General features: G+C 55.2%; 8 protein-coding genes and 1 non-coding gene across 9 annotated transcripts; 1 reads left to right on the top strand and 8 right to left on the bottom strand.

Annotated features, from left to right (window-relative positions):
- Positions 1 to 102: 102 nt before the first annotated feature.
- On the bottom strand, positions 103 to 1,234 carry P884DRAFT_278544 (uncharacterized protein; the record flags this gene model as incomplete). The annotated part of the gene is made up of 3 exons (XM_069443196.1): positions 103 to 471; positions 518 to 947; positions 990 to 1,234. The coding sequence occupies 3 exons, from the start codon at positions 1,232 to 1,234 to the stop codon at positions 103 to 105; spliced, it is 1,044 nt and encodes a 347-aa protein (XP_069296647.1).
- A 1,660-nt stretch (positions 1,235 to 2,894) lies between these two features.
- On the bottom strand, positions 2,895 to 2,989 carry P884DRAFT_t113. Its single transcript has one exon. It is a non-coding gene; the product is annotated as a tRNA-Ile (tRNA).
- An 877-nt stretch (positions 2,990 to 3,866) lies between these two features.
- Positions 3,867 to 4,727, bottom strand: P884DRAFT_278545 (uncharacterized protein; the record flags this gene model as incomplete). Its single annotated transcript, XM_069443197.1, has 1 exon — positions 3,867 to 4,727. One exon carries the CDS (start codon positions 4,725 to 4,727, stop codon positions 3,867 to 3,869), a length of 861 nt encoding a protein of 286 aa, XP_069296648.1.
- Positions 4,728 to 4,975: 248 nt separating this feature from the next.
- On the bottom strand, positions 4,976 to 5,494 carry P884DRAFT_203390 (uncharacterized protein; the record flags this gene model as incomplete). The annotated part of the gene is made up of 1 exon (XM_069438500.1): positions 4,976 to 5,494. The coding sequence occupies one exon, from the start codon at positions 5,492 to 5,494 to the stop codon at positions 4,976 to 4,978; it is 519 nt and encodes a 172-aa protein (XP_069296649.1).
- A 1,698-nt stretch (positions 5,495 to 7,192) lies between these two features.
- On the bottom strand, positions 7,193 to 9,017 carry P884DRAFT_245691 (P-loop containing nucleoside triphosphate hydrolase protein; the record flags this gene model as incomplete). The annotated part of the gene is made up of 2 exons (XM_069440436.1): positions 7,193 to 7,700; positions 7,813 to 9,017. 2 exons carry the CDS (start codon positions 9,015 to 9,017, stop codon positions 7,193 to 7,195), a joined length of 1,713 nt encoding a protein of 570 aa, XP_069296650.1.
- A 1,720-nt stretch (positions 9,018 to 10,737) lies between these two features.
- P884DRAFT_309617 (uncharacterized protein) lies at positions 10,738 to 12,440 on the bottom strand (the record flags this gene model as incomplete). Its single annotated transcript, XM_069445171.1, has 5 exons — positions 10,738 to 11,431; positions 11,561 to 11,934; positions 11,989 to 12,056; positions 12,121 to 12,157; positions 12,264 to 12,440. 5 exons carry the CDS (start codon positions 12,438 to 12,440, stop codon positions 10,738 to 10,740), a joined length of 1,350 nt encoding a protein of 449 aa, XP_069296651.1.
- Positions 12,441 to 16,596: 4,156 nt separating this feature from the next.
- Positions 16,597 to 17,185, top strand: P884DRAFT_300766 (uncharacterized protein; the record flags this gene model as incomplete). Its single annotated transcript, XM_069444798.1, has 2 exons — positions 16,597 to 16,807; positions 16,866 to 17,185. 2 exons carry the CDS (start codon positions 16,597 to 16,599, stop codon positions 17,183 to 17,185), a joined length of 531 nt encoding a protein of 176 aa, XP_069296652.1.
- A 1,890-nt stretch (positions 17,186 to 19,075) lies between these two features.
- On the bottom strand, positions 19,076 to 20,225 carry P884DRAFT_203296 (kinase-like domain-containing protein; the record flags this gene model as incomplete). The annotated part of the gene is made up of 3 exons (XM_069438494.1): positions 19,076 to 19,261; positions 19,331 to 19,990; positions 20,136 to 20,225. The coding sequence occupies 3 exons, from the start codon at positions 20,223 to 20,225 to the stop codon at positions 19,076 to 19,078; spliced, it is 936 nt and encodes a 311-aa protein (XP_069296653.1).
- Positions 20,226 to 21,859: 1,634 nt separating this feature from the next.
- P884DRAFT_261034 (uncharacterized protein) lies at positions 21,860 to 23,372 on the bottom strand. Its single transcript, XM_069441516.1, has one exon. It carries the CDS (start codon positions 23,284 to 23,286, stop codon positions 21,955 to 21,957), a length of 1,332 nt encoding a protein of 443 aa, XP_069296654.1. The 5' UTR covers positions 23,287 to 23,372; the 3' UTR covers positions 21,860 to 21,954.
- Positions 23,373 to 24,649: the final 1,277 nt, after the last annotated feature.

Below are 24,649 nucleotides of genomic sequence, written 5' to 3' on the forward strand. Positions count from 1 at the left end.
TATAATTAACCGCGTAAAAGAAGGCCTACCTTGGCAGAAGACATATGTCACTCTCTAGGTGATGAGCTTAGTTATGATTGCTTCTGCTCCACCCTATGCTACTTAGCAGCGCAAAGCCGAACTGTAGTACCCCTGATCTCCCAACCCGCCTCGGTTGTTCAGGATGGCCTCGTAGACGGCAAGGTGGTTCCCGATGTCGCTCCCGTCGATGTTCTGGTAGTTCCGCAGGGCGGCGCGGCCGACCTCGCCGCGCTGGTAGCGGAAGAGCAGGCGCAGCCAGGCGCGGGCGCGGAGGCTGTCGGGCTGGTAGAGCAGCAGCATGACGGCGTCGAGCCAGACGCGGCCGTGGTCGGCCTGGCGGATGCGGGGGCGCGAGGCCCGGCTGAGCACGCGCTTCCACTCGCCGTCGTCGCGGCCGCAGCCGTGCGTGATGCGGGCGTACTGGAACCACTCGGGCCAGAAGCCGGCCATCTCCCCAGTCGATCAGGCCCGTGACCTGCGCCCGGTCCGGGTCGACCACGACGTTGCCGACGTACAGGTCCCCGTGCGTCAGGACCAGCTGCCCCTCGCACCGCGGCATCGTGCGCCGGCACGCCCGCACCACCGCCTCGCCCAGGCCCCGGCGCCGCAGCGCGGGGGCAAAGGTGCCGTCGAACACGTCGTCGTCGGTCGCCCACCGCCCGGCCAGCCGCTCGCGCGCGTCTTCGGGCCGCGGGTTGAAGCCGTTGTTGGGCAGCCGAGCCCCGGTCACGGTCTCCATGCGCCGGCCCCGGAACCGTGCCAGCTCCTCCATGTAGCCAGCTACCTGCTCCGCGATCGCCTCCGCGTCCGCCCGGCTCAGCCGGCCCCAGCAGTCCTTGAGCGTCTGGCCCGGGATGCGCTCCTCCAGAAGGTAGTAGTAGTAGTGTTGGTGGGAGCGGCGTTGGCGGGAGGGGCCGCCCGGGCCCCTGAACAACGGCGGCGGCGGCGGCGGCGGCGGCGACACCCACTCGCCGTAGAGCCTGGGCAGCGGAATCGGAGTGTGCTTCCACATGAACCGGTGCGTGGCCGCCTCGGAGTCGTCGACAAAGTCGGTGCGCTTGAGGATGTACCTGCGCCCGACCTTCCAGACGACCCGGTCGGCGTGCTGGTAGATGACCTCGGCCCGGTCGAACGAGAAGCCCGCGGGCGGGCTGGTGGCGATACCGCCGTTCCTGCTCCTGCTTCCTCTGCTGTAGATGGTGGGCATGGTCATGGCAAGGAGGCACCTGGTAAGTAAGTAGTGGATAGAGGTAATGCTACCTAGGTACCTAGTATGTCAGAGGTCGCAGTTGGTGCCGATAGTTTTGCTGAGTCCCGTTTGCGGGTTGAGCGAGGTATTCAGATTGGAGTTCAAGACGAACGGATTATATATGTACATGACCCGCCATCTACTCTGATCAAAGGAATGGCTATGGACAAATGTGGGCGTTCTGCGAAGCAGCCTCCTTTGTGGCATCTTCAACAACCGCGTTGTTCGTGTGTTGTGTGCAAGCCGAGGAAGAACAACGGATGGTGCCGTGAACGGTACGGCTGGATAACTGATCAAGAAAGCTAAATAACCCCAAAGACATAGTTTGTTGATAACAAGTTAGCTTTCGATCCAGATAAATCCATGGAACGAGACATGCAAAGGCAAGAAAAATGAAAACAAGACGATAATTAATATAGGACCACGCGACATGCAAAGGGTCGGGCTAGCTCTGACACGTACTATTAATTATCCATCAAGTCAGTCGAGCCGAGATGAAAGCTTAATTAACGCTTTGTTGCTCAACTCGGTCTGCGTCTGCGGCAGCAACGGGACCGTTCGGGGTGAAACAGGTGATGCAGGCGACTCGGGCACCAAGAAGCACGCATTCGCGGAGGCCACCCGAGGCTCCCAGGAGAATCCAGAGAAATCGGGCTTCTTGGTAACTCGTTCCAGATCTGACTTCTTGTTCTCATGGGATTCGATGGAAAAGGAAATCGACCAATGGGAGGATGTACTGAGACGCCTACCAGAGATGGCTCGACGGCGCGGGGATGGGGCGTGGTGTATTATGCTCTCCATCACGCTTTGTAAATCCGAGTATAAATAACGCGAGTGAGCTGACAAAGCGGAGAGTGGGTGTTGAACTTAACGAGCAGGAGGATTGACTGCCAAGGTTGGAAGCGGTGTGTCGTATTATTAAGAAGGCATCTCTTGCTCGGCGCCGCCATTGACGTTGGAGGGTGCCGGAACCTGTGACTGAGCCATGACATGGTTTCCTTTGTTCCCACGCTCCCCCTGCAGCTTCCTTGCATGGCGCTCTTGAATCTAACATTTTCATACGGTTTCAAGGAGGCACTCAGCCTCACTTTGTCTTCAGTTCGAAACTTGCGCAAGTACCCTACATCATGGTTGTGTCTAATTGCCCAGATGGATATGAACTTGAGCTATTGAACTCATTCATTAATTACTCCTCTATCTCTCCCTCATGTGAAACAAGCCTGTTACGCCACACTAGATTAGAGCCTCGGTTTTTTACCGTCCCTGGCCGCCAACGTCCGAGCCATACCTTGGATCTCGGGCATGTCTTAAACTCTAATCCGTACAGTGTATCCTTTCCAACGGTACAGATGGCCTGTTTCATCATTCCGGACAATTCAGGCGCTTATTGCGTGTCATCTTCAGCCTTCGTGCGAATTCCACTCCACTTCAGTCTCTTTGGGGCTCCTCAGGTCACATATCCTCGCCGCTGGGAAGAGAGCCATCTTCAACTTGTTTGAGACTGCAGAGAGGCATGAAATTCCGATTAGTATGGTGGTCTCTAGTTTACATCCTCGTCAATAACAAAATTGAAGGCTAAACACGAAGCACCCAGGGCAAAAGAATATTACCCAGTAAAAGAGAGTGCCCAGTAACAGGATTGAACTGTTGACCTTCGCATCACTTAATATAGCAGGAGCTATATTAGTACGACGCTCTAACCAGCTGAGCTAACCGGGCTTTCCTGATTGGGCGATGGGTTCTTTCCTTACACCACCTACTAGGTCCCTGCAACATGGATGTTTGCTTAGAGGAGCAACATGATACGGAGTATATTGAAACAGCTCAAAGGAAAAAAAAAAAAAAAAAAAGGAAAAACAAATGCGCAAAAAAGAACGAAATACACTAGAGTAAAGAATTTTAACAGTACAGAGCGGTGCATAGATCTGATCTAACTTGCTACCCCTTCTTCCTCCTTTGCTCTTCTTCTTCCGCCGCCGTTCCCGCCAGTTCGGCGAGAGAAAGCCGACAACGCCCGGCAATTCATCGCAGGGGCAAAGCCAGCGCATGGTGAAATGGATCATGGCGGTAGGCGGCCCGCCGCCGAGCCGGAGTCGAAACGGTTCTAACACACCCACTCGCGGGCGAGCTGCCAGGCGCCGAGGTGTGAGACTAAAAGCGGGTAGTGCACGAAACGGTTGTACTCCGAGAAACCGCCGCCTGACCGTCGAAAGCACTGACGAACGCAGAGCAGATCGAGACCGGAACTAGGCTGTGTCGTAAGCTCTGAGCGGAGAAAACCGAAGGGTTTCATCCGGCAGAGGCAAGTGATATCAGATGTAGCTTTATTCTACATACGATTCGTACAGGTATACCTACCTAGGCATCTCCCATCCCAGCCGCAAAAGCGTGCAGACCTAATTAGTATGGAAGGTAATTTAGGTGTAAGACTCGATCAGAGAAGAGAATAAACATGCATTTTAAATAGACTACATAAGAAAGAGGAAAAAGAGGGTTATATATATACATCCGTACACAAAGGAAATTGCGAATGCGTGTAGGGAGCATTCCCCATAGTTAACTGAGCTGTGAGCTCAAGGTACCTAATAAGATTGAATCAACCCTCCGACGGATCGTTGGGCCATCGGCGCTCCCGCTCCTCCACAAACGGCTTTCCGAGGATCAGACCGACGGGCGAGTCCTCGCAGACGTCGCAGGTGACGGTGATGACGGGATGGCGCGGGTGGAAGTGGCTCAGGGTCTTGAAGACGAAGACGGCCCTGCCGATGCTCCGCCCGGGCGGCGCCCCCGTGCCGAAGTCGAACGCCGCGCCCTCCTCGCCCGCCCGCAGCGGCTCCACCTCCAGGTCGAGCTCCCGCGCCCGCCGGAGCGAGATGACGTTGGCCTCCAGCCGCCCCGCCAGCACCGCCGCCACGTCGTGCCAGTGCCGCGGCGAGCTGCTCCGCGCGCTCTTCGCGTACCCGTAGATGCTCCCGTCCACCAGCCCGTCGCGGTACCGGAGAACTCTGCCCGCGCCCGCGGCCGCCGGCCGCTGCTGCTGCTGCTGATGCTCCGGAACGGCGACGACGACGCTCGACGCCGCGCCGCCCCGTTGTCTGGGGGGGCTGCTCCGACGTGGCGGCGACGGCGGCGTCCCATCAGAGGACGGTGCCGGGTGGTCGAGGGCGGTGACGGGGCTATCACTACGGGCCCGGGTGGGGGGTTCGCGAGATTGCGGCCCCCCCGTGCCGCCGGGACTGGATCTGGGCGCGGTAGTATCGCTGCTGTCGCCACTGCCGCCGCCGCCGCCGCCGCCGCTGCTGTTGCTGTTGCTGTTGCTGTTCCTCGCCATCCTCGGCTGCCCTGGCGGGCTGTGGAGTCCGCGTGGCTCCAGCAACTGGCCATCGGCACCAGACGACGGCGGCGACGGTCTGGGAGATTCGGGAGGGGAGTCGGGAACGGCTCCTTGTGTGTACATGCTGTGAGCCAGCTCCATCAACGGCCCTCCCGGCTTGGAACTATTATATCCAGCCGAGCGGTAGGACGCGGAGCCCCGGGCGCGAGACCTCTGTTGTTGCAGCTGTGAGCGCAGTTCTCGCAGGGCTTTGGCTTGGCGTCGAATGATACGCCGCAGCTGGCGTCTGTGATTATTGCGTCGTTTAAACATGTTAGTTATTACACTGCCTTGATCGGACGGAGGGGCAGACACGGCGGATCCAGTGGGACTCACATTTGCCTCCGAAGTTCGTGGTTGGTGTCTAAGGCGCTGTCGAGCTTCCGATTCATGGTCTCGAGCAGCGAAGTGGTTATCAACAAGTCCAACGTCGTCTTGACATTCTCCATCTCCGGAATCAGTTGCAGGATCTCGGCCTTCTTGAAGGTCCACTGAATGCTCGCCAGTATCAACGGCATGGTATGCATGTCCGAGACCTTGTCCCGGAGAATGAAGAGATGGGCCCGGACGGACTTTGCTTCGCTGTCGACATCTTGGAGCACCTTGTGGCGTCGGATGTAAGACACCAGCGGAGACCCGGGGTTCTCCATGCAGTAGCAAGCCAAGGTCCGTTCGGCAACTTCGATGGCGCCTGAGAAGGCTCGGACTTGGCCTGCGAAACGCTTGACGGCGGGGGCGGCACCGCCGGCATCGCGAGCGAACTGGCGGAGGACCTTGAAAAAGTCTCTCCCGGCCTGGGCGAGCTGGACGACGGCCGCTATGCCCCCTATCACGGTCAGGGGATCGGCCATTGTGTTGAAGCAAATTAATATCTCGCTATATCGGGTGCTGATGTCGGCGTGATCGTGCTGTCTTGGGAGGCGGGAGGCAGGAGGCAGAGTGGGTTGGGGAGATTGTTACTATCTTCCGTTGTGCGCCATGGCCGAGATAATAACTAATTATTTATCATCTAGCCCTCGCTCCCTAGGTACTCAGCGACGAGATGCCATCAAGGCAAGCGCCCAAAATTTTTTTCTCGATTGTCTCAGTTGAAGGGTCGTCTGAGAGCCTCATTCCCGAGCCTCATTACCCCTCATGATACGCCACGTCCTCGCTATGGCGCACTGCCGCCGATGACACAGGGTATCGGCACGCTGTGAGTGGTGGGCTTCCCGCGCGTGAACTATCGTTTTGTGCAACCTCGAGGGGGAGCTTTGGCAAAAAGGCGGCTCAAAACGCTCGGATAGCCCGACGGGCCGTAGTTCGCTTCGCGCGAGGTACCGCAACTAATTAAGTACCTAAAACAGTTCTTGTCAGAACCTAGGCAGGTCAGTATCACCAAACCCTGCCCAACCCCTGTCTCTTTCCGTGATCGAGGTACATACGTAGATACGTCATTGCGTAGCAGTGGGTAAGTGAGGCGAGGTGCAGGACAAGACTGTCGCTGTTCCCGCTTCATGGAGCAGTGTCAGCGTGTCCTGCAGACTGCGGGAAGAGATCTACAAAACGAACCAACAAAATAATTCCTGTCTTCCTCTCTCTCTTCCCCCCACTTTACCTCTGTATTCACGCCTCTCTCCATCCAACACCCAGTGTTCCCCTACCGATTATTACTCCAACTCCGCAGCAGCCCAAACCCTTAGGCCCCCCCCCGTGGGGGGGGCGGGGGGGTAATTCCCCTTCCCTTTCTACCTGATCGACCTTGGGCAACGAAGAGAGGCTGTGGATGTGTATACGTGGAGCAGGTAATGTACCCAGGTATCCCCGCCAGCATCTTTGGCTAAAAGTGGGGCCTAAAAGAATAATCAACGTCATGGCCATGAGCCAGGCATACAGAGCCCACGGGTATGACAGCACCAACCGTCCCTTGTCTCATTGGCATTCCGAGCCTAGATCTACACGTGATTGAGTCAGAAAGGAGAAACGGAGAGGCTTGGTAGCTACAGAGCCTCAGCTGCCGTTCGAGAGGCCTCGTGGTTGTTGATTGAAGGGTCCAGAGTGTTGAGAGCCGCAAGATGCTTAATTATCGCGCTGGCCACGATTGACGGAAACCTCAGAGCCTAAGATTCGGCGCCCCAATGCGGGGTCGTGACCTTGAGGTATTGAGGCTCTTCCGCAAACCCCTCTCAGCGGACCAAGGTACTGGCTGAACAACCGAAAGACCTGTGTGTCCTTACGCCGGTCAGCACAAGGCGTAGTGCTCGACAATCATCCTGAGAGCCTCAAACTCCAAAAAAAAAAAAAAAAAACAGTTCTATAATTAACATGACACAATCCAACCCATAATGCCCAGCTGGTTCCCAGCAAAGTCCATCGGAGTCGTCCACGTATCATACACCGTACCTCAGCTAACCATCATAGGATGCCCATGGACCCTTAGACACGACCGTCACCTAACAGACACACTTGAGATTAGCCCAACCACAAAAAAAAAAAAAAAAAAAAAAAAAAAAAAAAAAAAAAAACAATCAAGCGACGCCTGAATGGCCCGACGATCAACATGACGACCGTCACCTCCGCACCCTCTTCCGGCTAGGTTCCTCACCGTTGGCTCCTGAACCCGCCGCCGCCCCCTGCGGCTGCCTCCTGCGCTGGCCACCCCTACCACCACCCCCCCTCCCGCCGCCGCCGCCGCGCGACGACGTAGACAACAACGACGAGGAGCCGCCGCCCCTCCCTCCCCTGCCTCCTCCCTTCCCGGCGTTGCCGGCGGGGTTGGCGTTCCCGGCGACCACGAGCCCCTTGCCCTCGACGACCAGCCCGGGCACGCCGCGGAGGCCCATCTTGCCGACGGTGGCGGGGCTGAGGGCGGGCGGGGCGTCGCCGCAGCCGAACGCGGCGGCGAAGCGGTTGGCCAGGGCGACGACGCCGGCCTGGTCGAGCCCGTAGCGCCGCATGAGCGAGTTGATGAAGCCCAGGTTGGCCACGTAGGCCTGGATCTTGGTCTGCTGCGGCACCTTGGCGAGGGCGGACTGGATGATCTCTGCCGACGGGTAGAGATGCGCTTTGGGGTGGGTGCTGTTGTAATGGGAAGAGAAGGAGGAAGAAAGAAGAAGGAGAAGAAGAATGTTAGTGGGGACGAGTAAATTAAAGGAACGAAAAAAAAAAAATAGCTTGGGGAAAGACATACAATTTACCCCCGTCCTCGATGGGGAACTGCGGGTTCTGCCGGACGAACCACATCTCCTCCGGGGCGAGGATCATGACGGCCTCGCCGCTCTTACCCGCGCGGCCGGTCCTGCCGACCCGGTGAACGTATTGGTCCGTCTCGCTCGGCACGCCGACCTGGACGACCAGGTCGATGTCGGGGAAATCCATGCCGCGACCGACCACGTCCGACGCGAACAGCAGGCCGCGGTCCGTCTCCTTGAACTCCTGGACCGTGCGGGTGCGCTGGGGCTGCGACATGCGCGACTGCATCTGGAAGACGGGCAACTTGGGCGGGGCAGCGCCGCCCGTGTGGCCAAAGACGTGGTAGAGCAGCCCCGCGTGGCGGGCGGTCGGGCAGAAGATGACGGCCTTGAGCCGCGGGTTGTCGGCGCGGGCGCACGAGAGAACCGAGTGCAGGGTCGGCAGGACGTCCGCGACCGAGCCGACCGGGTGAACGGTCTGGGGAACCGTGTCGATGGTCGGCGCCTCGTTCTCGTCGATGGTCGAGATGCGCACGTGGTCCTTGCTCAGCACCATGGGCAGCATCTTCTTGATCTCCGGCGGCACCGTCGCGCTGAAGCACATGCCCTGCCACCCGAGCTGGGCCTTGGGCGGGATCTTCTCGAGGATCTGCTTCAGGGCTGGCGCGAAGCCGGCGTCGAGCATGCGGTCGGCCTCGTCGAGCACGACGCAGCGAATCTTGGCCAGCTTCTGCCGGGCCGCTTCCTCGCCCAGATAGTCGAGCAGGCGGCCCGGGGTGGCGACCAGGATGGCGGGTTTTCCCCTCAGAAATCTGGTAAGGTGCGAGTGGCGGCTGCTTCCGCCGACCGCGATATGGCATTCCAGCGGCCGGGAGCACTCGCCGGTCAGCTTGTCGCATTCGCCCTTGATCTGTTGGGCCAGCTCGCGGGTCGGAGCCAGCACGAGGAGGCCGACGCACGAAACGTCCAGATCCTTCGCCTCGAGCAGGGTCTGCAGGGCCGGCAGTAGGAAGGCGAGCGTCTTTCCGGTTCCCGTCTTGGCCTGCACGAGGGCGTCCTGTGTGAATACGGGCCGCTGGAGAACCTTCTCCTGCACCGGGGTCATGTAGTGGAAGCCGTGTTTTGAGAGCGCCTGCAGCAGCTGCGAGTTCAAACGGCCCTCCAACTCCGCGTATGCAACGCGACCGCCCTCGTCGGCAGCCATGGTTGCGATGGTGCGAGCGAAGAGTGGCTTGCTGATTCTGACTCTGACTCGGAATGTGGCGGCGCTTTGGCAACGAATCGGGAAGTACACTGCAACCCAGAATGTGCGAGATAATGAAAACATAAAGAAGGGCCGGAGTCGTGCCCGATCGAAATCTGGCCTGCGAATTCAAAAGCAGGCCTTGTCTTGAGGTTTGCTGCAGTCTGGAGGCGTACGTGCAGAAAAAAGATATGCAACCTTTTGGCTGCAACTTTCTTTGAAATTTCCACTTGGGGAATTGATTGCATGGCCGAAGGCCCTCGCTCTGCGGCCGATTAGGCTGCTATCGCAAGTGGGGCAAGGCTTGGCTCGCGGATCAAGCCGCTCACAAGCGACTTCATTCTCTTAACTCTGTTGTGTAACAACATTGTACATCAACTTGCCAAAGAGACTGAGTAGCAGTGAGCACGAGATAAACCTACACTCGCAGTGCGCAGGGTAGACGGGTAAGCGGCTGCAGATGCCTGCCACTCTAGCCTAGGATCTGTCCATAGCATAGAAGGAGGCACTCGTTAACTAAAACAACTCGTCAATGCTAGCAAGGCTCAAGTCGGAGAGCGGCCTTCCTACCGCGTCTGATGGCATTTACGTTTCGTAACTTGATAGGTATTGCCTCACTGAAAGACGGCAACATGCTCGGCACAAGAGGCACCGCGTTAAATCATGGGATGGAAACGGCAGCAGTTACACAATGTGTAAGATAATAAGATAAAACGAAGAACAAGAGAAAGAGACAAAAATAGGAGAGAAAATACGCAGTTTGTGATGAAGCAATTAAATGCAATCCGTTTGCCTGCCAACTGTAAGCCGCATTTTCTACTATTGTTGTAGAATGAGTCACGTTACGAGCCCCAAGCCCCTGCAAATCGTATGATGTGCACCCAAGTTCGAGCCCAAATGAGTTACTGCTGATTATGGAAGCAACGACGAATTAAGCGATTTGTGTTTGGTAAGTTGCCAGGAAGGAAGGACCTTGCTTTGGCCACATGGCGCTTTGGGAGTTCTCTCGCTCCTTCTCTTTGCAATTTCGACCAATGAGCCTCTGCCTGTCTTTGTGTTCCTGACCTTCCGATCTGCTTTCCGTCCTACCCCGCCCATCCGAACTCTCGAGGTACGTGAATCAACGTTGCACAACGGAGCCCTTCTCCGCCAGTATAGAGTTGCGACGGGATGACAGCGGCACCAGCTGTGTGCCAGGCGGCACTAGCTTGGACCATGCATGCTCAATCAGACCTTTTCCAACGTTTGACTCTGGACTCATGTCCACCTCGACAATTCTAAGCCGTTTGGACAGGAACTGGTAGTGTTATCGGGCCGGGGGAGGACATGATGATCAGGGGTTTTTGCCCAGGGTACCCTTAAAGGGAAAACTGTTCGCAAACATGTCGCTCGAAGCAAATGGACTGCGTCATCCAGCATAGCAGCAGAAGCGGCAACATCGAGGACAGTGAACCTCGCACTGCATTCGACGCAAGGCCGCCGCTCAGCCGCAATTAAAGAAGGGGTAGGGGCCGAGCTCAGACTGGCGCACAGCTCTCCTTTGTCATGAGAAAAATGATGATTACAAGACATACATTGAAGCCTGGGTATCTCTAGAATGTCTCAAAACAAAAAGTAATTATGCACAAGGATCGGTCCGTAGATCTTGTCCGAGTCAGTCCACACACACTTCCCCTCCTCCTCAGACAGTCTCCGTCACCCTGTGCCTCTTCCCCTCTTCCTCCTCCGGGGCCGCCAACGTCACCTGCTGCGTGACCACCGTCGTCGTCTTGATCCCGCTGAGCTCCACGTCGCTCGCGCCCGGCTGGCCGTTGCTCGCCGGCGGCCCCCACCCTCCTCCCACCACGCTCACGCTGTACCTCTTGCTGCCCGGGCCGTGCAGCTTCTTGTCGAGCACCCCGAACTCGATGTCGTTGTCCAGCCGGCTGCGCGGCAGCACCGTCTCTTCGTCCGACAGCCGCAGCCCCTCGGTGCTCTCCGACCCGCGCAGCGTGTTGCTCTTCAACAGCGAGTTGGGCCCGCCGGATGACGACGACGCGGCGGTGGCCGCGGCGGCGGCGCCGCCACCACCGCCGCCGGCGGTCCCGCGGATGGTTGCGAGCACGCTGCTGCCCCCTCCGAACGGGGTGCGGCTGGCACGGCCGCCCGTGGGGCCCGTGGGGTCCGTGTGGCCGGCGGACCGCAGCAGCGAGCCGAAGATGTGCGGCATGGCGTGCACGAGGACGGGCCGCAGCGTGGGCAGACAGATGGTGATGACGCCGACGGTCAGCTCGAGGAAGGAGAAGGTCGCGGCATTGACGTTGTCCCAGGTGACGTCGGTGGACTTTGCGGCGGCGTGGAGCGTCGTGATGCGGTAGATGGAGACGGCACAGGGGCTGAGGGGCGGTTTTTTTTTTTTTTTCCCAAGTCAGTTTCGGCTGCCTTCGTGGGATCCACAAGAAAGAAGGGGGGGGGGGGGGGGGGGGGGGGAGGGGAGGGCTCTCAAGAACGGAAAGGAATCTTACAAGATGCCGAGGGTGAAGACGATCAAAAGGATGCCTTTTTGTTTCCTGGGCAGCTGCAGCGAGCTGATGACCGGGATGGGCATGGTGAAGAGGGAGAAGTCGGTCACCACGTTGACGCCCGCCATGACGTACCAAATGGTACCGCTGTCGAGGCAGAACCCGTCGATTTCAGGGCGCCAAAATTTCGCGACGGGCATGCAGACCATGGGTAGCAGGAAGCAAAGCATGACACCCCAACACGTCAGGAAGACAAGGCCAGCGGCGATGATCTTGCGGAGCATGGTATTGTTGAAGATGCGCTTATACTGTAGCAAGATGGAAATCTTGGTCAGGCAGACCGCGACGTTGTAGACGATGATGGAGGTGTAAAACGACTGCGGGCGGGTTAGTGTGGTCGATCCCACCGGATATCCGCTGGTGCGTCTTGCCTTCATATAAGAGATGAAGTCTTCGTCAGATATCACCCAGCGGTGGCGGCCGAGGCCGTATTTGGTTTCTAGCGGCGATCAGTTTCTCTGAAGGCTTTGGCATAGCTGGGAATCATGTTTGGGTGTATGTACCAAGTCCGATTGCCACGGCAGATGCGAGCGTCAAGATCTTGATGGATCACGCCAGTTAGCAACAACAACAACAACAACCAAAAAAAAAAAAAAAAAAGATACAAATGTTCCTCGGCCAAAACCCAACATGAACAGCTCCATACCTGTGCCGGAACCATGATGGCGTCATCCAACCCAAAAGATCTGAGGATGACGGCGCGGGAGTAGCAGCGCAAGGCGACGACCAGGGTTGAGAGGATGCTCGTCACGGACAGGATGGCGATGATCTCGACGACTCTCGCCTCGTCATCCAGCTCGGGATGCGGACTTGACCCTGCCATGTTGTGATCGGTCCGCCAACGTTCTGAGTTCAATGCGGGCGCGAATCCTGGGAAGGGATGCGGCGGGTGCGAGTCGGCGAAAATATCTGCAAAGACGGAACATAGGGAACGGCGTTGGTCTGAACCCCAGCTGAGGTGATGGAACGGGCGGAAGCTGACGGATAAGGAAAATCACGAGGTCGCGCGACCAGGCGCGAGAGGTTTTCACCACCGGATCACGCCTCTTTTTTTTACTGCCTTGCCCGAGGAAATGGCAAAGTGATGTACTGTACAACTACTGCTTAGTGCCGTGCTGGAATCCACAACGACCAAGAACCTGACATCAAACGCCCATGTGGGATGTCTACCCACAGTAGCACTTTAAAAACACGCGATGACCGGGCGAACTGGTATGCCGATCGCCAGGGAACCCCTCGCAAGCATTTTGATGAGGTCAGGGCGAATGGTCTTTGACAATTTGCCATGAATTTGAGGCTTCTGGACCCCCGAGGTCCGCTGTCTGGAGACATGGGCCAGGCTAAGACAGAACGAGGCCCGCAGACGTCGAAGCCATTGCGGAGCCATTGCGGAGCCTCCTGGAGATTTCTTCGCTTTGGGGGGGAGGGGAGGAGATCGTGACAAGTTTCGCCGAGCTTTAGCTTACTGTTCCTTTGCGGTAGACCCAGTCACGGTCCACACCGATAGTGGACCTCCGATGATGCAACAGCTTGCCGGCGGCTATTGTTTTTGCTCCTCAACCACGTGGTATTGCAAAGGCTTACAGCGCGCTATCGGCGGAGAGCCGAGAGGTCAGTGCCCCTTAACTTGCTTTGTCGCTGGCATTGCCGGCTATGTCCCTTGGTATATGTATTTCGTGCACGCTTCGATCACAAGAGGTTTCCTTTGTCCTACCGAGCTTGCCACGGCTGCTTTGGACACTCGGCTGTCCCACCGTCTGGGCGTTGCGGGGGATCTTCGACGTCGAGGCTCAATAGTGTAGCCGATAGGAGGGGCCTGCATGCCTGGTTTGACAAGGCAGTTAGTAGTGTCTCACCTGCCCACATGTCCGAGCCTCCGGGTTAACTACACTAGTGTAGTGTACACTACTCAAAGGCGATCGGCAATCTGTGCGTGAGGAGCGAGGTGGATCTAAGGTGCACATCGTCATGTTGCCGCTCAGGGCCGTAGTAAGAAATGTATCGCCAAGCCTGTGAGAATTTGGGTTGCGTGTAACAATGTACAGTAGTGCAGTACTCCGGTGCTTCGGAGTGTTAGCGCGTTTCTTGTAATCCGTACCTGCAGTTGCAAGAAAAAGGAGTTTGCAGGTTGTGTGTGCAACGATTCTGCCCTTGTGGGGCCAGAGCGCCGGGCTTTGACCAAAGCTGGAAACGATCAGCAGCAGTGCCTGGCGACCGCGAATCTCAGAACATGTGTAGTATATGTACTGTACCGAATACTAATCGCGGAAAGTTTTGCGCGAGGATTAACGTTATCGGTTTTTTGGTTTCTACTATTACTTTGCACCACGCCATCTCGAGAAGTGCCGTCCAGGCTCAAGGAAGTAATCCGTACATAGTCCTGTATATCAGTGCACCCTATACAGAGTATGGCGTGTTGGTATCTTGGAGTACACAACGTTTTACCCACGGATACCCTGTTTGAGGCACCTACTGTGTAACCGCGGTTACACATGTGTCTCGGTTGTAGTGTAGTGTGGACCCTGCTCTGATTTACCCGAGACAACATAGTACGGATTATATAATCCGTACTAGTACGGGCAGCACTTCGGGTCTGCAGTGGACCCTGCTCTTCCTCTTTGCTATCGTCGATCACAAGAACTAGGTATACAGGATCTGCGAAGTCTGTGCGGATCGTCTCCAGATCAATCCGATGAAGTACGGATATACAAAAATATCAAAGATATAACCTGTCCCCTCTTCTCCTCGATAGCCGCGCCATGTAAATAGCACGTATGCCAATGCCTTGCTGCCCCATCTTGCTCCTGCCAGTCACCAGGATCATCACGCTCCAGCCGCCCGAGGCCCCACCGAGCGCCGTGGTGCGCCGAACGAAGCCGTGGCGGAGGTGATGAACGGCATTGTTCCGTTCGCGACTATGGAGTTGGTACTTCGTAGAAAGACCCAAAACTTTGCTAGATTTGAGAAAGTGTGTCCTGATGGCAACTCAAATATGAGAGCCCGCCTTCGTTACTAGAGTTTGCTTCGGCTTTTCCAAAAATCCATGTAATTATATACTCCGCAGTATTATGTGGTTCATGTCATGTACCAAAGAGCGATGCTACATTCGGTCTCCAAGGGCCCTGGGAGAGGTCACCGCGACTGCTCCTAACCTGCTAATGCGCAACATGTTGCCAGGGGCACTGAGTAGTGTATTCCGTACGCAAGAACACACATCGGTGGAGCACACGATCATGTCAGGTTCCTAACCGGTCGCTCGTTAGCGCGTTCCATTTTTCCTAACTGCGCTACTTCGTTCTAAGTTCAGTGCTCCGTGGTATACTAGGTACCTAAGGTATGTGTGTATGTACCTACCTTATTCATATAGTTCATATATAAAGTACTGAGTAGAAACAAATCATGTTGCGTGACAAAAGCCGCCAATTGCTTGAAGGTCCTGCATGTTACAACGCTTATATGCATCTCCATCATGCATCCTTTGACCTCTGTGTATCCTATCGCCGTGACATCGTTGCGGAAACTATGCAACGCGATCTCCAGTACGAAGTAACCTCGTACATACGGAGTTACACACCTAAGGTACTAGTAGTGGAGTTTTGCCCCACACTGCCTGGCTGTTGTAGTACAAGACTCGGGGGCTTTACCGCGCCCTTTGTTGGAGAGCTAATTATGCCACATTGCCAACTGCGAAGTGCTCTTCGAGGATTTACCAGAGTCGAAACGAGTGCAGCAGCTTCGAGGACTGGTACGCGTGCTTTGTTGCTACGCCGCAACATTCAGGTGAGTGCCGGCTGCAGCAGAGAAGTCGTCAGCTGAGTTGAAACCTCCAGCCTTGAAACCCCCGATTTCGCATATATAATTACTACAATCTCCAGATAGACAAGTCACTTGCTGAGATGTTGGGAAGTTCCCTGTTTGGAAGTATATCCATGGATCGTTATCTCCATGAACTCCATCAGAAACCAGCCAATGCGATGATTCTTGCTCTCCATTACCTCTCCACTACCTTAACGGTCGCCATTATCCAGTAAGCCAGCTTAGAGGTCCCACGTGTGAATTTCACTGGGCTGCCAGGAAATACGAGTTGGCCAATAGCGAGAACAACCGTAAAGCAGCACAACTGCTACAGCTCGGTGGCTGCAATCGCTACAGCTCAGAAGGCTGCAATAGTACGACACCACAGCGGTATTCGCGCCGTGGCCGGCACTCCTGAACCAGTGGTATGGGCCTTCAGGAGTGGTGATAAAATGTGTTGATTGTTCCGAGTGCCGGAGGCACTTGGAGGTGCTGTCTACAAGTAAATACATGTCGAACCCTGGTCTATCATCCCTGTTGGTGGGTCAGTCAGATCTGACCCACTGGCAATGGATGCTGAATCATATTATTAATAGGCATCGAACCACCCACATATAAGGACAAAAGGAATATTTTCTTTATTTTGTCATAACCCCAAACGCAGCAGATTCTTGGAAGCTTCCTATGCTGTCCCGACGAATTTGCTGATTAGAGCGTCGCCACAAGGATTATCAAAGGTGATTGGTGATGTCATAAACGGGGCCCTGAAAACCGGTCAGCGACTGTTACACCTTCACGGCCAGTGAAGGTCACCATGGCCGCGCTTGTTCCTGGCATTGAAAACTGTGGCCGGGTTTGGGCGCCCTTATAGCCTACCATCCTGGCCGTGGTTCCCTAACGGGAGCCGGTTCTCCGTTTTGGTTCCGATAAAAACCAATGCTGATTATTCCTTAAAACCATGCCCCTGACGGAAGGGTTGTACATTACTCCTGAGTCGTGGACATCAGAACCGGCGCAAGCAAATATCCTACTGGTACTATTTCGTTCTAGAACCACAACACTCAGAGAGTGTTCCCGAACGGACACAAGGCAGACTCCCCGATAAAATAAGAAGGGAAGATAGTTAATAAAACAAAAAAAATACAATTGAAGAAAAGCAAAGAATGAACAAAAAAAAAACGAAAATGCAGTCCGTCCTTCAGTTCACCACCGGGCTCGGCCCGAAACCCGTGCAGCCGGACGGCCAGTCGGGGCGCACTGCCGTGGCGGTAGGCGGCGCCTTCGGCATTGGCTTCGATGTGTCGCGAGCGCTGGCTGGCGAGGGCTGCCGCATGCTCATGGTCAACCAGAAGCAGGAGCAGGAGGGGAGGATGCGCGGGCGACGATCGAGGCCGAGTCGCCGGGGGGGCGCAGGTCGAGCGGGCACGAATGCGACATGGGCGACCTGGCGCAGGTCTGCGAGGTCTTCGCGCGCCTGCGGGAGGAGCGACTCCGGGGGGGACGACGACGGGGCCGGCTCGACTACCTACCTGGTTGCTGTCGGCGGGCATCAACACCAACGAGTTCGGCCTCGACCGCGACGGCATCGACCGGCACTTTGACGTCAACTTTGCTCGGCCAGTTCTACGTCGTCAACCTGCCGTGGCCGCTGCCGCGCAAGACGGCCAAGCTGTCCGGCGGCGGAGCGGCAGGAGCTGGGACAGCGCCCCGTGGGCCCTGACGTCGGACAAGGTCCAGAATCATGACGGCATTGCTGCGCAATATACTGGATGAAACTGTAATTAATCGAGAACGCCCAGGGAAAGAAGAAGTAGTTGGCGTTCCCGAGGCCTGCAGCTTGCTGTAGGAAGCACGGAACCGATCACCAAATGTATGTACCTACCTCGAGTACCTGGGCACCCCTAAACCAACCCAAGGGGCTCCGAGAAAGCCTGTCATTCCTGGCAGATTCCTGCCATTCTTTACGAAGTCCACCTTACATTTAATCCCATCAAGTCTGTGAACAAGAAAGACCAGCCCATATTATGTCGCGGATTCGCATCATCTTCTGCCCATCATCACTGGGTTTCAATGAGGAGGTTTGCGCTATTAATGGGAAACCTTACTTGTCTGAGCCAAAGACTCGCTTTAACGTGTCTAGACTCCCATGAAATCCCTGAAGCTTGAACGCAGCTGGATTCTGACTAATATGTCCATATCTGCTCTGCGTGCTGATGAGCAATCTAGACGAGGTGGTGAAAGCGAAGCTGACACAATGTGATCACTTGGACCCTTGCACAAGTAATTAATTACTGTACAACCTGGCCGCTCCACAGAAAACATCTCCACCACAGCACGATAACCAAGAGTCTAAGAGGGTAGGAAGCGGTGCAGGTCCTATTTTTGCTAGCTTCACGGAAGGATATACTAGTTACAACTTTGGATCGGCGGTGGGAGCGTTGTTAGAAGCCCTGGGGGGCCCCTGAGACCCAAGCCCACGAACCCACAACCGCTGCGTCTTTCCGTTGTAGCACTGCTAGGATGCCTGAACCTTCGTCTTCCCGCCTCGATTTAATAGCTCGCTCGCAAACTGCTCCTTGGCGTTCATCATTCTTTGGTCCCGCGCGCAAAGGCACCAAGGTCATCAACGGCGACCTCGCCCTCTGTCGGCATGATGATACGTCTCGTCGTCGTAAACATAGCCAGCATTCCCTCTGCGGTCATCACGCGCTCTGCCGGCATGATGAGACGTTTCGCCGGGGGTAATATAGGTATAATACTTGTCAATGTCGTCGGCACGCTTTTCCCGCCTAGTCCTGGTGTGCCTGTCGTCCACATGCATCTCGGCCATCCTCGTGTCCAAATCGTCGACGTACACCGCCTTGGTGCGACCCTTTGTGGGCCCTCTCGAAGGACTCCTCCGGGTTTTTGACCGATCCCTCTTTGGGTCCCTCGGGCCTCTCGAACGATCTCTTGGGGCTCGTGAAGGATCCTGATACTTCGTCCGTTCCTCACGTGCGTCCCGAGGATCCCGATACCTCGTCCCTTCCTCACGTACGTCCCGAGGATCCCGATACTTCGTCCGTTCCTCACGTGCGTCCCGAGGATCCGGATACTTCGTCCGTTCCTCACGTGTGTCCCGAGGATCCCGATACTTCGTCCGTTCCTCACGTGCGTCCCGAGGACGTGCGTCCCGAGGACGTGCGTCCCGAGGATCCGGATACCTCGTCCCTTCCTCACGTGCATCCCGAGGATCCCGATACTTCGTGCGTTCCTCACGTGCATCCCGAGGATCCCGATACTTCGTTCGTTCCTCACGTGCATCCCGAGGATCCCGATACTTCGTCCGCTCCTCACGTGCGTCTCGAGGACGTGCGTCCCGAGGATCCGGATACCTCGGCCGTTCCTCACGTGCGTCCCTGTCGCCTTGGTAGTCTCGTGCCTGTACAGCGGGCTGCGGAACGCCGCCGCCGTACCTGGCTTGCTGGAGATGTTGCTCGCGGAGCTGGTCGAGGCGTTTCTGTTCCTCTTGATATTTCTTCCATATAGCAATATCGTGCCGCCATGCCTTGATTGCATCATCGTGACGTTTCTTGACCGTCTCTCTCACCTGATTCGAATACTCTTGATCACTGCCAACCATGTCAGCGGCCCATTCTCGTTTTGTTCGTGCCACACTGTTGCTCACTCTATGATTTGCTGCAGGTGTTGTTTGTAGTTTGATAGGTTCTTCAGATGATACTTGACCCTATTTGCGGCCGCAATCCTCAGGGGCCAGAGCTTTTGGATCAGCTCCTCTGAATCTGGGCGCTGCAAGGGATCGTGGTTTAGGCAGCTATGGACGAGGTTCTGCAATTCATGGCCGTAAAACTTGGATATATCTTTAAACTCCTGCTTCAATGGGTCTTCTTCCCTGGGCCAATCCCCTGTGCACATGACGTAGACGAGGACGCCGAAGCTGTAGATATCGGCCATGAGTGACTGATGATTGTGGTGAACCAGTTCGGGAGCGCTGATGCCTTTGGTCCATTTGGGTTTCATCCCAACCACGGTGTAATTTGACCTCAGGTTCTCGTCGTTGAGATTTCGTGAGAGGCCGAAATCAGTCAAGAGGGCTAACGGGTCGTCCCGGTCAGATTTCCGAAACACGATGTCGAACAGCTCCTGGATATTCTTTTCGTCCTTGGTGTCCAGCATCTCCCCGCATGACAATCGACACAGGGCAGTGTTCATGCGCGGGGTAAGCTTGTGGGTAAGCAAGACGTTGTCGAGCTTGAGGTCCCGATGCATGATGCCCTTTGCGTGAATCTCGTTGAGCCCAAAGGCCACCTCGCAGGCTAGATGGAAAACGAGGAACGGATGGACGATATTATGCCGGTCTTTCTTATCTAGAATACCATACGTAAAATCGTAGAGATCCCCGCCGCGGAGAAGATCCATGTAGACGAAAAGCAACTTCGTTTCCCTGTTGTACGAGGCGTCGCGCAGGCGAGCAACGTGTTGTGTTCCGCGACTCGCCTCCAACCAGACTACCAGCTCCCGTCCTCTCATGCCTGCTTGGTGGTCGGTTTCCACTTTTTGCACCTTACAAGCCAGTTTCTAAGGCAGGCGAGGTATGTTAGTACTACTCATGTCCGGCTGGGGGGATCAGCACTGCAATTAGGTGGGAAGGCCCCCGGGGGGGGGGGGGGGGGGGAGGCGGTAGTTCAATGTTAATTACCTCGCCAGTTCTACGGTCGATCACCCGGTAAACTGTACCATACCCTCCACTGCCTAGCTTTTTGTCGAGTTGATAGAGATTCGCGTCATCGTCGTTGATGAGCCTGAGCGACATCGTCTCGTTCTCGTTCTTGGATCGGGACATTGGGAATAGGAGGACGGGTAATCACAACGCGCTAAGATGTATGACGTAGCAGGGAGCGGTTTGAGATATAAGATTAGAGAGAGACAGGCAGGGAGCAGCGGTCAGAGACAGACACGCAAACAGCCAGACAGAAAAACAGAGGGTGAGAGAGAGAGAGAGAGAGAGAGAGAGAGAAAGCGAAAGGAAATGAGCCACTGCGGTGCCAGCCCGCAAAGCTCTCACTGGAAGCAAGGACGCGAAGGTAGGATGAGGTTGTGATGATCTGGTAAGACGGGAAAAGAGGGTTGTTCGGACTACATGTTTATTGCATTTATACCCGCTCAACCCGCCATGCCGCCTGGGCTTCTACACCAGCCATACGGAGTTCAGGTGGCTAGGGATGTATGCAGGCAGGTCCCAGAGAGTGGTGTGAAATGGCGTGGATCACGAAAACTTCTCCAGCTTCGGCCGGGAGCGATTATGCGAAACATTTGTGGAACGAGGCCGCTGCTGGCCGGGCCTCTTGTCAAGGCCACATTCCCCACGTCCACCAGCTTGTGTGGCCCTAGGAGCAATCCTCAGCTCAGGTTGGTGAAGCTGAGATGGGACTATGTCTACATAAGGTACAAACACGTTTGTGCATGATGCCAATAGACATCGCATATCCACGAGTGCACCTTGTACTGTATGTAATGTACCATACATACCGCAAAATCTGTATACCTACCTTACTATACGTATAGTATCTTCGGGTTACACACCTTGCATTATATAACTGGAGCAATAAGTGAACAAGTGCCTCTGGAAGTAATGTTTTCGAAACATGGTCTCGTAGTTTGTGCCGTGCTTGAGTTATTCTCCCTTAAAAGTTTAGCAGTAGTCAGTAACCAGCGCTGGTCTGACATGGATCGCCTATGAGGCTGTTAGTGCTGCTGTGCCGCCGGGTCGGGGCGGGTCCCTAGCGTGCTCGGTACATAGCGTAAGTATGTATGTATGTACAGTACGGATTACATGCGTTGGTAAAGTATGTATATACAGTAAGGTACCTCATATAAATGCTCGTGCACGCTATAGGTACCTAGCATGGCCGCACTTCTCCACGCCATCCCCACGTTTGTCCGACTTTGTCTCAGGTCGATGTTTTAAGGTCCTGGATTCTCCAACACTGGAGGCCCAAGGCCCTAGGAATCTTGACTGATTGACAACATGACCTGCCCCGAACGTGTTTGGGCTGGTATTCAAGGTGTTTAAGCAGACGGGGACTATAGCACGACCTAGCGAAACACATACGGTAACTAGGTACCTTAGGTAGGTATGTAAAGTAAGATACCTAAGTCGTTACCCGACCTCTAAGCTTGGCAGGTTAGTATCTAATCTATAGTACCCTAAGAGGCCTGTTTATAATCTACTATTACAAATGTAACCTAAACACGCCGGTGGCGAACTATAGAGGGCCTATACCGGGTACTAATAGGTATAACCCTGCTGACGGCAGGCATGGTTAGTTAACTTATTATAACTAGAAAAATAAAACTATATCTTATAGCCCTCTACTTATACTAAGAGCTTCTTACCTTAGTCTACTAAGACTTAGTATCTCTTTATATATAGGCTCCTATTTAGGAAGGTTAAAAAAGCGTTTGACTAGAAAGACTTTTAACTAGCTTAGTGATAACAACAAAACGAAGCTCTAAAGGCATAGTTAGAGGCAGCCCGGCCGTCAAAGAGGAAGAGGGTAGTTAGGGATCCTAATGAGCAGTTCGCTACGATTAAACAGATCTACTAGGCCTAGGTTAAAGCCGGCTATATAGAGAGCTCGCTTCCGGCTTTCTTCCAAAAGAGTGTCCAATGATTCTCGAATCTCCTTCAAACGCTTGTCCTTCCCCCAGTCTATGACATTCTTGACGTGCTTGCGGAATTCGATGTAGTCCTGGGGTTTCTGGAGTAGAAAGCTGTCGACTTTCTGCATGTAGTAGTTCAAGTCGCTGTCCTTCCATGAGACATAGAGTCGTGCTTCAGTACCGTTCATAGCAATGCTGAATGCAGTGCTGTCAATTGGTTTGACCTTGCTGTTCTTGCACTTCCTTAGTCGATCGTTGAGGCGTTCGGCAATGTTGACGCAAGATGCGGATCCTCCAAGACATTGGTTTGTCGCTACCCAGAGATCTCCGCCGTTGCCCTTAAATTCAATGACGAGGAATGGGTACATCAATCCCTGGTTGTTGGCCACTGGCTCTTCTCCCATCGAGATGAGTTGCGTCTGCTGGTCGGGAAATGCGTGATGACGACTGTATCCGTACAGCATGTCAGGTGTCGGGTTGCTGATTCGGAGTGATGATCCGTAGTTAGGGACAGCGTGCCTTAACATCGGCTGTCTGTCGGTGCGCTGTAGGCTGTCTCCTTGCTTGGGTTTGGGGAACATTCTGTCCCTGAAGTAGTCTTCTACTTCTGGCTCGTCGAGCCCCCTTGTTTCGAGGGCAGTGAGGTCCTGGTCTTGCCACACCTGTTCGAGTGATGGTCCCGGGGATTCACGATCCCGGCGGACGTGATCAATGAGGCTGGAAACATGTTCGGGGAATTGCTCGTATCGTTCGCGCATGTAAACACGGTTCGACGCCAAGTTCAGGTCTCGGTACAGAGGGCCCTCAACGAGAGCTCTTGACGATCGACTCGAGCCGGCGTCTGACAGAGCAACTGATCCGGAGGATGGACGAGGCGTCGGTGGTAGAGCATACCCATCGGCATCCCGGTTGTAGGCCATCTGCGGTGCTGATCTCGTGAGGTTTCTCGAGATGGGGTCGTCGCTCGAGTGGTGAAGGTAGCTGTCTGACCGGCAGCGTTTTTCTCGGTCTGATCCGACAGACTCGAGCCACTCGGAAATGGTGTCGGTCGGTCCGACGTGGTGTTCGAGAAACGAGGCTCTAGGGCGCTTCGGCGCGGGTTGCTGCAGGTTCGTCTCGAATAGTCGTGCTCGTTTCGCGGCAGGTAATGAAGAGGTCTCGAGATTCGTGTCGAGCCGCCTTTTCATGGACTGCGAGGGTTCGTCCATCATGAAGAAGAAAAAGGAAATTTCCTTGTGCTGGCCAGGCTGGCCGGCCAAAAGGGTCTAATAACAACAGCAACTCCTTCTGTCGCGTGATTTGTTTTCGGTGAAGTGGTGGTTGGACGCGACGAAATTTGGGGCGGTTTAGGCAGTCGTGGGGGCGGCAAATGATTAGGTTCCGATGAATCCACTTGGCACGGGGCAACCTCGGCCTGTTCTTTGACCGTTTTGTGCCCGTGGTGGTGGTGCTGGCTCCAAAAGCGAGATATGAAAAACGGGGTGGATCTGCATTGATCGTGGCAGTGACAGCTCGTAGTTAGTGTCTGAAATCTTTCGCTTGACTTTGAATGGTCCAATCTGTTTGTAGTCAAGTTTGTCGCTTGGTCGCTTTGTTTTGATGTTTTTACGAGCGAGGTAGACTTTATCTCCCTCCTTGAAGGATGGTCCCATCATCCTTCGTTTGTCAGCGTATCTTGTCATGCGTCGCTGGATGAATTGGAGGTCTGTTTTGAGTTCTTCATGCAGCTGTTTGAGTTGTTCGGCCGCCTTCGTGGCTGCAGGGGCATCCTTTGCTTCCCTAGCTTCGCCGTATACCGTAGGCGTGTACCCATAGTTGGCGTACATTGGTGTTTTCTTCGTAGATTCGTTGAATGCACTATTGTATGCGAATTGCGCTAACGGCAACAGCTGTACCCAGTCGTTCTGTAGGTAGTTGACATAGCATCGGAGGTACTGTTCTAGTTCCTTATCACGGATTTGGTAATTAAGCTCAGGTCCATTGACCTTCTTCGAGTAGAAAGCGACGGGGTGAAGTCGTCCTTCCTCGTCTCGTTGTCCAAGTTGCGAACTCTGGGGACACGTAGTCTCCCTGTGCTCCACTGTCTAGGAGCGCTTCAGCGAACTTTCCGTTGATCTCTACCGTGACGTGTAGATGATCCGTCGTCAGCGGTCTCGTTGCTGCGACCATGCGGGCGATGCTTTTCTCGCTGCCGCATACTTCTCCCGAGGGTTCAGCGCCCTTTGCGCCCGCCAGGTGCTTCAGAGCTTGTTCGTGCTCTCCCTCCTCTTTCTCGGTTGGGTACTCGTCTCGTCCCAACAGTGCAACCGTTCCGAGGATGGGTTTCGTATCCAGGGTGCCGGGTCCTTGCTCTGGCGATTTATGCCCGGTCTGGCCCTGCGGCTTACCGTTGCCGGGGGCTCGATTAATCGTAGCCAGAGTCTTTTTCTGCTGCTGTCGTGGTTTGGTGCACTCTCTGGAATAGTGCCCTAGCTTTCCGCAGTTGAAGCACTCAATCCCTTTCTTCGTGGATTGGTGCTGTGTCGCGTCGAGTTCCATGGGTCCACGATGGGTTCCCCAAGAGGTGTTTCCTTG

This window comes from Thermothelomyces heterothallicus (genome assembly GCF_042370625.1).
Source record: "Thermothelomyces heterothallicus CBS 202.75 unplaced genomic scaffold P884_scaffold_15, whole genome shotgun sequence".
NCBI lineage: Eukaryota > Fungi > Ascomycota > Sordariomycetes > Sordariales > Chaetomiaceae > Thermothelomyces > Thermothelomyces heterothallicus.

Bases quoted from the DNA above. Each gene is read 5' to 3' on its own strand.
- P884DRAFT_261034 (XM_069441516.1), bottom strand. From the start codon at position 23,286: ATGATGGACGAACCCTCGCAGTCCATGAAAAGGCGGCTCGACACGAAT.